The sequence below is a fragment of the Sinocyclocheilus rhinocerous genome, unplaced genomic scaffold, assembly GCF_001515625.1.
Source record: "Sinocyclocheilus rhinocerous isolate Xijiao unplaced genomic scaffold, SAMN03320098_v1.1 scaffold3546, whole genome shotgun sequence".
Taxonomy (NCBI): domain Eukaryota; kingdom Metazoa; phylum Chordata; class Actinopteri; order Cypriniformes; family Cyprinidae; genus Sinocyclocheilus; species Sinocyclocheilus rhinocerous.
In genome coordinates, this window is record NW_015636527.1 from 255,385 (window position 1) to 267,239 (window position 11,855).

An 11,855-nucleotide genomic window follows, 5' to 3' on the forward strand; every position below is an offset into this window, starting at 1 on the left:
TAACCCATCCAAAGTGCACACACACAGCAGTGAACACACACACACACCGTGAACACACACCCGGAGTAGTGGGCAGCCATTTTTTGCTGTGGCGCCCGGGGAGCAGTTGGGGGTTCGGTGCCTTGCTCAAGGGCACCTCAGTCGTGGTATTGAAGGTGGAGAGAGCGCTGTAAATTCACTCCCCCCACCTACAATCCCTGCCGGTACGAGACTCGAACCCGCAACCTTTGGGTTACGAGTCCGACTCTCTAACCATTAGGCAATGACTTCCCCACTTTCACTTTCAACTTTCAACTTAGAGGAGAAACAATAATGTACAGTATGTAAAAAATAATGTGTTTTTTTAGCTTTAAACTGCATAAACACATTTCATTACACCAAATACACAAAATAATGTTCTTTTTAGCAGCATCATATGACCCCTTTAAACTCATTTGAGATAACTCATTTGTCATATTTAGACCTATATCCTTTTTTCCCCCCTCCAGAGTCTATTTGTACTCTCATTTGCTGTTTGGCAAGAGTTAATTTCAGATCCTCTCTCTCAGACTCTGTCTCTCCCTCCACACTCATGGTGGTTCTGACTGATGGTGGCGCTGTGGGGTGGTCTATGTCCTTGTGTGTGTATGGTAAGAATGGCATATTTAAGATACTCTGTGCTCCTCCCTGTGCTGGGGGAAATAAACTAGGGCTGAGTGGGAAGGCGGACCCCTATCTGGCTGCTGGCAAGGACCCTTTAATTGGCAAAATGTAGATTCTTTTTTGATCAGACAGAGGATTAGACACCTTATCTGTCTGGAGTATCTTACACAGAGATTAAAAGGCTGCGCTGAATTACACATGCCAATTGACTCCCCCCGTGCACATTACTATTGTTACTCTCTCATACTCACTCTCCCTCTTGCGCTCCATCTTTTTATGCCTCTTGTCAGCTTTTCCCGCTTTTTTCATTGCACTTTAGCAACTGACGTGAGAAAAGAGAGCACGATTTATTACTGTGTGTTTGATAACGCTAAACGCTGTTGAAAACAGGCACTTCTCATGCATGACTGCATTTTAATGGTGCAGGCCACGGCCTAGAAAAACTAGCCAGATAAGAAGACAATACAAATTAATTTAAGAGAACTGCAAATTAGGGCAGTCATGCATGTGTGCACTATGTTGAAAAGAGGTAATCTGAAAATATTCTACTTCACACAGTCAATTTTGCTCAACAGTAAGGTAGGAAAACAAAATGTATATCTGGAGTTATGCCCCAGTGTGTATGTGTTTGTATTTGCATGCAGCAAACATGAAAATAAACAAATAAAAGTAAGCATCTTGTTCCTTCCTACGAATCTGGGAGTCCCAGCGGTTGTGGTCGTCCTCTACCGTGGCAGGCCAGAGATTAATAGATCTCTCCTCGGAGCTGTGAGCATAGCATCAGCACCTGTTAGTCTATTTCCCTCGGCCGCAGCCACGCTCGCTTACAACAACGCTATCATCCGTTCAATAACCATTGCCATTACATCAGGCCATCAGGGCATTAGTGTCACCCCCCTCCTAACACTTCCCTCCCTTCCTTTTCCCTCCTTTTATCAGCATGGCCAGGTCATGCATCACGCATGACAGCATTAAGCTCATTTGTACAAGTGAGTATACCAGCATTCAGGGATGTGTTTCAATCTCTCTCTGCCGCTTTCTCCACATTATCGAGCGACAGAGCCGGCAGACAGATCACATGCCACAGGGAATCCCTCTTGGAGTGAGGTATAAAAGGGAGGATGAAAGAGAAGTTTTAAATCGAGTGTTGACAAATATTCATTAATCCAAGGGAATGCACTCAAGTTTGGGGTTTTTAATTGCTATTCTTAGACCTGTTTAAAATCTGCGATTTCCAAAAATTTAGCAGAAAATTTCCATATGCCTTTTAAAAGATCCTATGCTGCTATTAGACATTTTGGTAACACTTTCTATGAAGCCCGTATTTATAATACATTATAAAGGTATTCGTAAGGGTAGAAAGTGTTACCGACATTTTATCTAATTTAATAATACTTTCATCAACATAAGAAAAAAGAAAACATATTTTCTAAAAAAAATGCAAAGACATCTATTGTACTTATAGAACTGGGAATCTTGTCAGTCTCATTACACTCGTTTAAATGGCTAAACATTAATTTTTATTGGTCATAATGTCTGGAGAGAAACAGCGCAGACATTGGACAAAGATGAAACTTTGCAGTGCGCGGTGTCGACTGCCTGTGTTCACGCACACTATTGAGTGGAGTATACTTTAAAAGGCTATGCCTTTGGTTGTATACATGCTAAGCATGTCAAAACAGAAATATACATTGGCCTTATAAAGTAGTTCTATACACCATGTTTTATGGGTGAAAATAATTAGATGTTAATACAAACTGAAATCTGGACAGTTGCTTTCAATTAAGGACATTCTCATGGTGATCATTTGCCGTAAAATCAACCCAGACATGTGATTGAAGTTTGGCTTTTTGTCTAAAAGAAAGGTTTGAATGACAGTCCGACTTCGACTTCTAGTGATGCAGAAGTGCAAAAATAGAGTGTCTGCATACACATTCACTCGCGCACACACAAATGTGTATGTTCCTCACCCAAACTCTGTGAAAGTTTGGCTGCAACTGCAGCGAGGTGACAGGGAGGACTGTGATGCAGGCCGCCTTTGTGTCATGAAGAGGAATAGAGGATGAGCTCTGCTCTCTGTCTCTGCTGCCACCTCTCACTCTTTTTTAGAAGCTGTTTTACTCTGCCTTTTCTTGGCCTTCCTGCTGTCACTCTGGTCTGTCCCCTCTTCTGCTCTGTATGTGAGGGAAGTCAACTCACTGACTGTCTTTCTTTTTCTGTTTTGTCTTTGTCTTTTGGCTTGTCTGTCTGTCTTTCTCTCGTATATTCTTCCCTGTCTTCCATCCAAGATTTTCTGTCTCTTGCGGAGATGCTCCATTGCTTTAGAATTCATTAATCCTGCTCACTTATGTTCAGGATATTGTGTCTGTCCCTTTGAAATCAAATGGCTTCATGACAGGAAAAGCACTCATAAGTGCTGCACACTGTTGTCTTTGTGTGGATGCCAGATGCTGACCTCATCTGCTCAGTTTGCATGAAAATGTGTGTTTTTCTTTGAAACCTTCAACTCTTCAGAACTCCCTCACTGTGTGTGTGTGTGTGTGTGTGTGTGTGTTACAAAGATGGCCAGACAAAAAAAAAAGTTCTATAGAAAAAATGAGAAGGACCTAAGCAGAGACAGCATGTTGAGAGAAAGATAGGAGAAACGCAACAGGGAACTGATGGCTTGAAGTAGAGAAAAATGGCAAATGAAAGAGAGGAAGTATTGGGGTTTGGTTAAGCCAGAGGTGACAGTATCAACAAGAGGGGTGAATAGAGGTGCTATAGGCTGCAGGTGGAAAGCTCTGGCATTAGAGATGCTTTCACTAATCTTTCGACATCTTTCACCCCCAAATGCATCCCCCACTCCTGCTCCACCCCTCCTGAAGCCTTAGATTGAAAATTGCCACAGTAGCACAACTGTCATCACTATAGTGATGGGAGGTGACAGGGTTTTATTTGAAATCCCGTTTAAATCAGACACTGAGACTCACAAACCATGCTCACTCACAGCAGACTGAGCATACTGAGCAGATAGAGAGAGAGAGAGAGAGAGAGAGAGAAAAGAAAGAGAAGAAAAGGAAATTGAAAGATGACAAATGAGAACGAATAATGGTGTGAGGAGAAGCAGGCAGTTTGTAAAAACAAAACATGAAAGAAAGAAAGGATCATACACTAACCAGAAAAAAAGAGTTTTATCAATTACTTTTCACAAACATTCAAACATAAATACTCAAAAATAGAAATGTTTTCCAATAAAATAAAGTAATTTAAAGTAAGTGTTCAGAACTAAATGATTATAAATCCCATAAAGCCCATTTCCATCACATATATAATCTGGTAAATCACAATGACATAAAAACTCCAAATTATGGTCAAATTTCTTAGCCTTGTTTTATAATCAGCCTTTTATCATACGATTTAGATTTTTTTTTTGTCATTGATAATTATGTAATAATTATGATTTAGTATATCATGATTTTGACTTCTGACTATTTTGGACTTTTTATGTTACCATTTCAATTTTTTATCTCGTAAGTATGACTTAGTATGCTATAATTTCTGATTTTTGTCATAATTATTTTTTATCAAAGCATGATTTTGTTTTTATTATGTGGCAGACATTGGTTTCTATACAAACTGCATGTAAAGCCTGACAAAAGACACATTGAAGATAAAGACAGGCTTCTTTTGATTTTAAACAGCATTTCAATGTTGATCCAGATGGTTCTGTAAGTTCCCTTAAAGACTGCTGCTGCTGACCAGTAGACAAGACACTTTAACTTTGGACATCATCCTTAGTGTAAACCCTGGTTTTATAATGTTGAATTTCTTCCATAAGTTCAGATATTACATAGATATTATTAATGTGTTAATGTCTGGGGTGAAACATTAAGCTACAGTAGACTTGCAGTGCTTGCTGTGGTTAAGCAGTTGATGAGCAGTTGTTTAAGGCTCAATTTTGTGATCCTGAGGCCCTCTATTGGCACAATAATGCCATTGCATATTTCACATACAAAGTAGAATTGTCTTCTGCCATATATCATGTTATTCATTAACATGAACTTTGACCTTCTCTTCCTCTCATAGCACATAAATAATGATCACATCCATGGAGAAAAGAAGGAGTTTGTGTGTCGCTGGGAAGAATGTTCAAGAGAGCAGAAACCCTTTAAAGCCCAGTACATGCTGGTAGTGCACATGCGCAGACATACAGGAGAGAAGCCTCATAAATGCACGGTGAGAATTATATTAAATACATATGGTATTTTTTGTTTTCAGACATTCATTTCAGTAGGTAGGACAACTTTTGATGTGGGCTTACCTGAGAACCTACCTGTTTCAACAGTCTTGGTCTGTCTAGAACAAATCAATATAACTGTGTGTCCTTTTCTCTCTCAGTTTGAAGGCTGTTCAAAGGCCTACTCCAGACTGGAGAACCTGAAGACACATTTGCGCTCACACACAGGAGAGAAACCCTATGTGTGTGAACATGAAGGCTGCAACAAAGCCTTTTCCAATGCATCAGACCGAGCCAAACACCAGAATCGCACACACTCCAATGAGGTAATTCACATACATGAATATACCAAGTATTAAACAATGTACTTTGCTTCTAACACTCTCAGGTTTGGACAAGAAGAAATTATAGTCATGAAATCAAAATTGACTATATTTACTTTATTATTACATGTTCCTGGTCTTATCGTGAACGATTCAACTGTGCACATTATTGTAACAGGAAAAACAACACCTTTAATAAAGTAAAATTTTCTTCCAAAATCTGATGACCTGCTCTAACTCTAGATCTTTCCATTTTGGCTGACATCAACAAGCTGTTTTGATTTTCAGCCCTTTCAACTTCCTGTCATATAGCAATCATGTCCAGCTAGCTCTTTCCTAATTTTATTGTTGAATATTATTTTCACTCAGAATACATCAAATGTTTAAATTGGATTGGAACTACCATTCATGTTGACTTTAAGTTGTTAAAAGAGTTAGCAGACATTTATTTCTATAACATGCCAATGCTCCCTCTCTTTTTATTTTTTCTCAGAAACCCTATGTGTGTAAAATCCCTGGTTGCATTAAACGATACACTGATCCCAGCTCTTTACGGAAACATGTTAAGACTGTACATGGTCCTGAAGCACATGTTACCAAGAAACAGCGTGGAGATACATACCCGCGTCCCCCACCTCAGCCCCGAGAACCTGGAGGAAATGGACAAGGTCAGTCACCGGGACAACTGCCTCTCAGATTGATCACTGACCAAAGGGAGTATAATCATGCTACCTCGAAACAAGACGAATATCTACAAGTCAAGTCAATCAAAACAGAGAAGCCCATGGTAAGCCTCCTTCCATTTTAAACAAACAAACAGAAATTTAAACAAATGAAAACCAAAAAATGATGGTTTGCTATGCTAAAGTTTCAACTCCATAAATAACTAAACTTAAAATAAAAAAAATAAAAAATATTTTGTCTTACTAATGTTTACCCTTTCCTTTCCTGGTTTCATAACTGCTCAGCTAATACTTGCTTACAGCCAGCTACATCTAAATGCACATTCAAATTAATAACTGAATCTTTTTTGTCCACTACCACATGCATTACTTTTCCTCTCTTACTAAGGACAGTGGGTGATAAGGTGAGAATGGTGATGTCATTATAGGTCTGATCTTTTCTCTTTTCACTGCTCATTCTGTCCTTTCAATTCTGGGCCATCTGGAACAATTATTCAGTCAATGGTCAACAGCATCATGGCATCTCTTACATTATTATTAGTAATGTTTTTATTTGTAGCATGGTGCATCCTTTTTGTCACAATATTGTTGACTATGGTCACATGAGTATTATATCAGCTTGCATGATAAAGCTACTACTAGTAACTGTATGTGTATTCGGCTCGGCAACTTGGTTTTAAATCAGTGAGCTGTGCCTGCACTTGTGGTTTCATTGTGTTCCGGTTCATTCTTTAGGCCTATGTTCAGAAACAGCTCATTGTAATCACGATCAAGAAAAATACAAGCTTTCTTGCACCACTACTAACAAGACAGCTCATTCTTTAGCAGCCATTATCCATTTGCAACACAGACAACAACCTAATTTGGACCCAACAACTCTAAAAGGAGACCATTGTCCATGTGGCCTGTTTTCTTAAAATGGGTCAAACAAGCTTACCTCTACTCCCACTGTTGGTTATTTAGTTCTGGCATTGCCAGCTGCTGAGCAAATGAAAACCGGTTTCTCACACTTCTGTGATTTACTTTAGCTTACATTCTGTGCAAAAGCGGAGATGAACGTTATTCAAAGAGTGTTTTTATGTAGACAGCAAAATTTACTGTGTACAACTGTGTAAAAGTTATTGCTCTCATTAACTACATATACAGTACTCTTACAGAGATACACAGTCTTGCAGAATTTAGCTCCAATCCTAATCAAACACCTGAACCAGATAATCAAGGTCTTCAAGATAGTTTGAGAATTACAGGTAGGTGTGTTCAAGCAGGTTGGAAATAAACATTGGAGGACAGTGGGTCTCCAGTAGGGTAGGGTAGGGTTTCAGACCTCGGTTCTATTAGGTGTTATTATATGCCAAAATTTTAGAAATTTTGTCAACATGGCATTTCACTCTCCTCATTGCATTCATCCATTTCACCTGTAAAAAATGTGCCAGAAGATCAGGATTGTTATTTTTAAATAATTATAAATAAATATTTTAAATAAAATTTTAAATAAATGTTTTCTCCTCTCTTCCCCTTTTAGACGTCTGAGCCAAGCACTGGCAGTCAGTCTTCATGCAGCAGTGACCAGTCCACCAGCGGCCCCCATATCAGCCGTGGAGTCCAGCTTGCTGTGAACAGCATTGGGCTTGCGGGGGAGGAGGCAGTTCTTGAGGACCAGGAAAATGAAGAGGAGGATGAGGAAGGAAAGGGAGAGGAGGAGGATTCCCCCATAATGGACTCTACAGTATCCACTGCAACAACCACGGTGGCAACACTAGCTTTGCAGACTCGCCGAAGTGTAGGACGGCCCCTACGCTGGATGGAGCATGTTAAGATGGAGAGGTTAAGGCAGGTGAATGGAGCTGTGCCTAGGCTAGGACATATGTCCCCAACAATGCCCCCTAAAGGCCAGGCCCTGCCTGCCCTCACAGGAAAGGGTAAGTCTGAGGGTGTACTCACACCAGGCAATCTGAACCGTACCCGAGCATGTTTGACCCCCAATGTTCAGTTCATTTGACTAGTGTTCCCTGGCCCGCTTGTAGAGGTGGGCTCAGGCACGGTTCATATATTATGAGCACTAACAATGCCAGATTACGGAACTCGAGACACATGACGTCAATTATGCAACTGTTCCATTTAACCAATATCTCTTAACCAATCTACCAACCAAGATCTATTAAACAACATATTACGCATGTGAGTGGACCATGTGTCACCACACCCCAATTGGCTCAAAATAATAAGCCACAGAGTTTACATTACGATGGATTCTGTGATGCTGAGTGAGAGCACTTTTGATCCTGTTTTCTTTAAAACAGTCGCATCATAAAGACGTGCTCAGGCCCGGAAAGTGCAATATGAATGTGCAATATGAATGCAGGCTAGCAGCGAGTGGGGAGGGGGTACAATCGTGTTTGGGCATGGTACAAAGCACCCGTGCCTAGTGCAAGTACATCCTTACTTTCAGAGCTTTCTCAATATACTGATCTCTACACATTTAAAGGGTTAGGTCACCCAAGCATGAAAATTAAGTAATCATTTACTCACCCTGGTGTTGTTTAAATGCTGTGTTGCCTTCTTTCTTTTTCGGACCATAAAAGAAGAAATCAGGACCATTTTGAGAAATCAAGATTAGTAAAACTTGACACAAAATACAATCCATGTACTTTATTTCTTCATTTTTCATTTCATTTAGCTTCATTTTTGGATGAACTTACCCATTAATGCCTAATTATGACTATAATGGCATCATAATGATAACATTAACCTCTCCTAATAAGAGTATCTCTCATTATTAGGTTCATGCCTTGGTAGGAGTAGTTCTGTGGGGGTTCCCCAGCCTCCTCCACGTCCTGAGCCATCCAACACAGAGCTGACAGTGTTGAATTTGCTGCATGAGCGCCGGGACAGCAGTGGCAGCAACACCAGCTCGGCCTACCTGAGCAGCAGTCGTCGATCCTCTGGCATCTCCCCCTGCTTCTCCAGCCGCCGTTCTAGCCAGGCCTCGCAGTCTGAGCACAGCCACCATCGGCGTATTCACAATCTCAGTGCCACTGACTCTTATGACCCTATCTCCACTGACGCCTCACGACGCTCCAGTGAAGCCAGCCAATGTGGAGGTGGAGGAAGTTCAGGTGGGATGGTGTACGGTGGAAGTGGAGGTATCAGAGGAAGTGGGATGGGGGCAAGAGGTGTTCTGAACCTCACTCCGGCTCAACACTATCACCTGAAGGCCAAGTATGCCGCTGCTACAGGTGGGCCTCCTCCCACACCCTTGCCAAACATGGAGCACATGAGCCTAAAGACTCATCTGGCTTTGATGGAAGATAAACAGAACATGGGCCAACTTACACTACCACCACTGGTCAGGCCACGTCGCTGTAGTGATGGTACGCATAACTTACATGGCAGTCAAGCAGTATATCAACGAAGGGGACTGTACCCTGTTGAAGGTCCAGGGAATAATGATCGAAGAGCCAGTGACCCTGTGCGTACACGGGATACTAGTGCTTTTGGCTTGCCACAGTTACAGCGTTTCAGCAGTTTAAACAACATGAATTTATTACCCCATATTGCTGGTAATCATTATTTAGATGTAGAAGATAACAGTCTGAGCTTACGGAACTACATCTTTCAGGGGAGTCTACAGTCGCCTTGCCCTCCCAGCATTATGGAGCAATCAGCACTTGAGGACTTGGCAGTAGACCAAGATGGTCTTCTATTACATGTTGATGAAGACATTCTGCCGGATGACTTGGTACAGTATCTTCATTCCCAAGATCAAGAATCAGATCACAACCAAGACAACCATAGCAGTGATTCCAGTCCCCATAGATCCAGTTTTGGCCAGGGTACTGCAGATGTCCATAACTTCCTCAACCCACAACAGCAACAGGAGGAGTCAGAAGGGGAAAGCAATAGTAAAGATGTAATGCCCATCCAGTGTATTGAAGTGACCTCTGGTAGTGCTGATGTTTCTCCTCCCAGGCAGCAGTTTCAGAGGTGCGGAAGATGGTCAAACCAGAATGGTATAGTGAGCAACGCCTTTGGTCGCTTTGGAAACATGGTTGTGCAGCAACAAATGCATACAGAGTTCATGGATCAACACTCAACTCTTTGTAGAGATGGTGTCCAACACATGGCAGGTATGAACTACAGGTGCATACATCCAGAGCAACATCAACAAATTGCAAAGCCATCCCAACAACAGTCCAGGACGAATCCAGGCATTAAGACTGAGTCTTCTTCAACCTCCAAACTGGAATCAAGGCGCAACAACTTTGGTCGACCAGATTTCTCTCATATCTTTTTGGGTCCCCTCCGTCCTAGCTGTACCCAACAGACTACTATATCCCAAACTAACCTCGTACAAAATCAAACAATGACACATCAAATCAGCAGCAACCTTTTGTTGCAAAGTCCAGCTAACTGCAGCTTGTCTCCGGCAACACTACTGCCTCACCAGGCCCAACCTCCTATGACTCACCCACCTGTCAATAGTGGCAATAGAAGCTTAAATCACACACAACCCTACTTCATTCAGCAGCATATCAACGGTCATAATGCACATTCATGCCAGCAGCAAAGCTTGAGAAATGGAACCAATCACTCTCTTGCAAATCAGGTTTCAGGACTGAAGCTTGAGGCAGATGATCGCCTTCATACCAACACTCGCTCTTCTATCCAGCGACAAAAGCCTGTGTTTATTGCTGAGTGTTTTGACACATCCAAAACGTCATCTTCTCATGACATAGCACAGTCAGGTCTAATGGAGTGCTTGACATCTAAGACAGAAACACCTTCTGAGGTCCTTCTGTCCCCTGGGGTTGATCAGGTGACCAGTACAGTAGAAGAAAGCCCAGGTGTCTTAGATAATGTTGATTTAGATATTTGTTCCATCCTTGAGGATGGTTATGAGCAGGGTAGTGTGGTGTCTGACATAATCAGTCCCAGTTTTTTCCAGGGTCTGTCTAGAACTTCCTCTCGGCTGACTACTCCTCCTGTTTCAGCTTCATTTCATCCAGGAACTAACAACATGGCTATCGGTGACATGAGCTCCCTCCTCACCACCCTCGCAGAAGAAAGCAAATTTCTGGCTATTTTGCAGTAATCTGTGCACTCCCCCTCATTTAACAGACTTGTGTATGTAATGTAAAGATGTGGGATGAGAAAGAAAGTTATTGCTTTATACTCATTAAAATAGATTATTAGGTGATGATGACAAAGAGTTGGTACACAATCTTAAACCTGTCTCATCTTCCTAGAGGCATTGACCAATAGAACCATTCCATTTCTTGAATAGAGGCTATTTTTAAAACCCTTCTTTTATATTGTTATATGACGATGACAGATGGAGACACTGGTCTTCTTTTTATCACATTGAAACGGTATTCTCTGTGTTGGTGATATTTTTATGTTTTGTTGTACATTGTTGCTACAAGTGCATGATAATTTCCTTATTAAGTGTACACAGTGTTCACTAAACTGAGTAGGTTAACTCATTGTATTATGTATCTTTACTTTTGAGTGCATTGCATACTACAAAGATGGTGTGAATATGCACAGACTTTAACTATCATCAGGTCAAAACAGGGTCGAATATCACTCTTAACAGGCCCAAGTGTCATATTTTGATTAAAATGTCTAAATGTCTCTTAAGTGTCTTATATCAACAATGTTGCAGTGATTATATAAGTCTTACCAAATGTTGTTGACCAATTTTTCCCAACATGGCAAGTAAGAGGGACGACTTTGTTGTGCAAGGGTATAAGTGTAGAGCAAAATGCTAGAGCTGATCATTTAATATCTTGATTATATTTACTGTATCCTTGTAAATAAATGTTAATATTTTTCTTCATTTTTTATATTGCAAAAATTTACATTTTGCATAATTTTGATCATATTGTTAGTGACTGGTGCTGATGCATTACATGACAAAAAAAGCATTGTCGTCATGAGTCAATCTCAACATGTTGCTCATTGCACAAATATTTATTTTTTTTAATG

The 11,855-nt window shown here is 40.9% G+C and overlaps 1 protein-coding gene across 1 annotated transcript in view; it reads left to right on the top strand.

Annotated features, from left to right (window-relative positions):
- Positions 1-11,206, top strand: part of LOC107747788 (transcriptional activator GLI3-like) — a 264,979-nt gene extending 253,773 nt beyond the window's left edge. The window contains exons 11-15 of the mRNA XM_016562379.1: positions 4,711-4,860; positions 5,023-5,187; positions 5,678-5,971; positions 7,390-7,786; positions 8,648-11,206. Coding sequence (XP_016417865.1) covers positions 4,711-4,860; positions 5,023-5,187; positions 5,678-5,971; positions 7,390-7,786; positions 8,648-10,959 — 3,318 coding nt within the window. The 3' untranslated portion in view covers positions 10,960-11,206. The remainder of the gene's footprint in view (positions 1-4,710; positions 4,861-5,022; positions 5,188-5,677; positions 5,972-7,389; positions 7,787-8,647) is intronic.
- Positions 11,207-11,855: the final 649 nt, after the last annotated feature.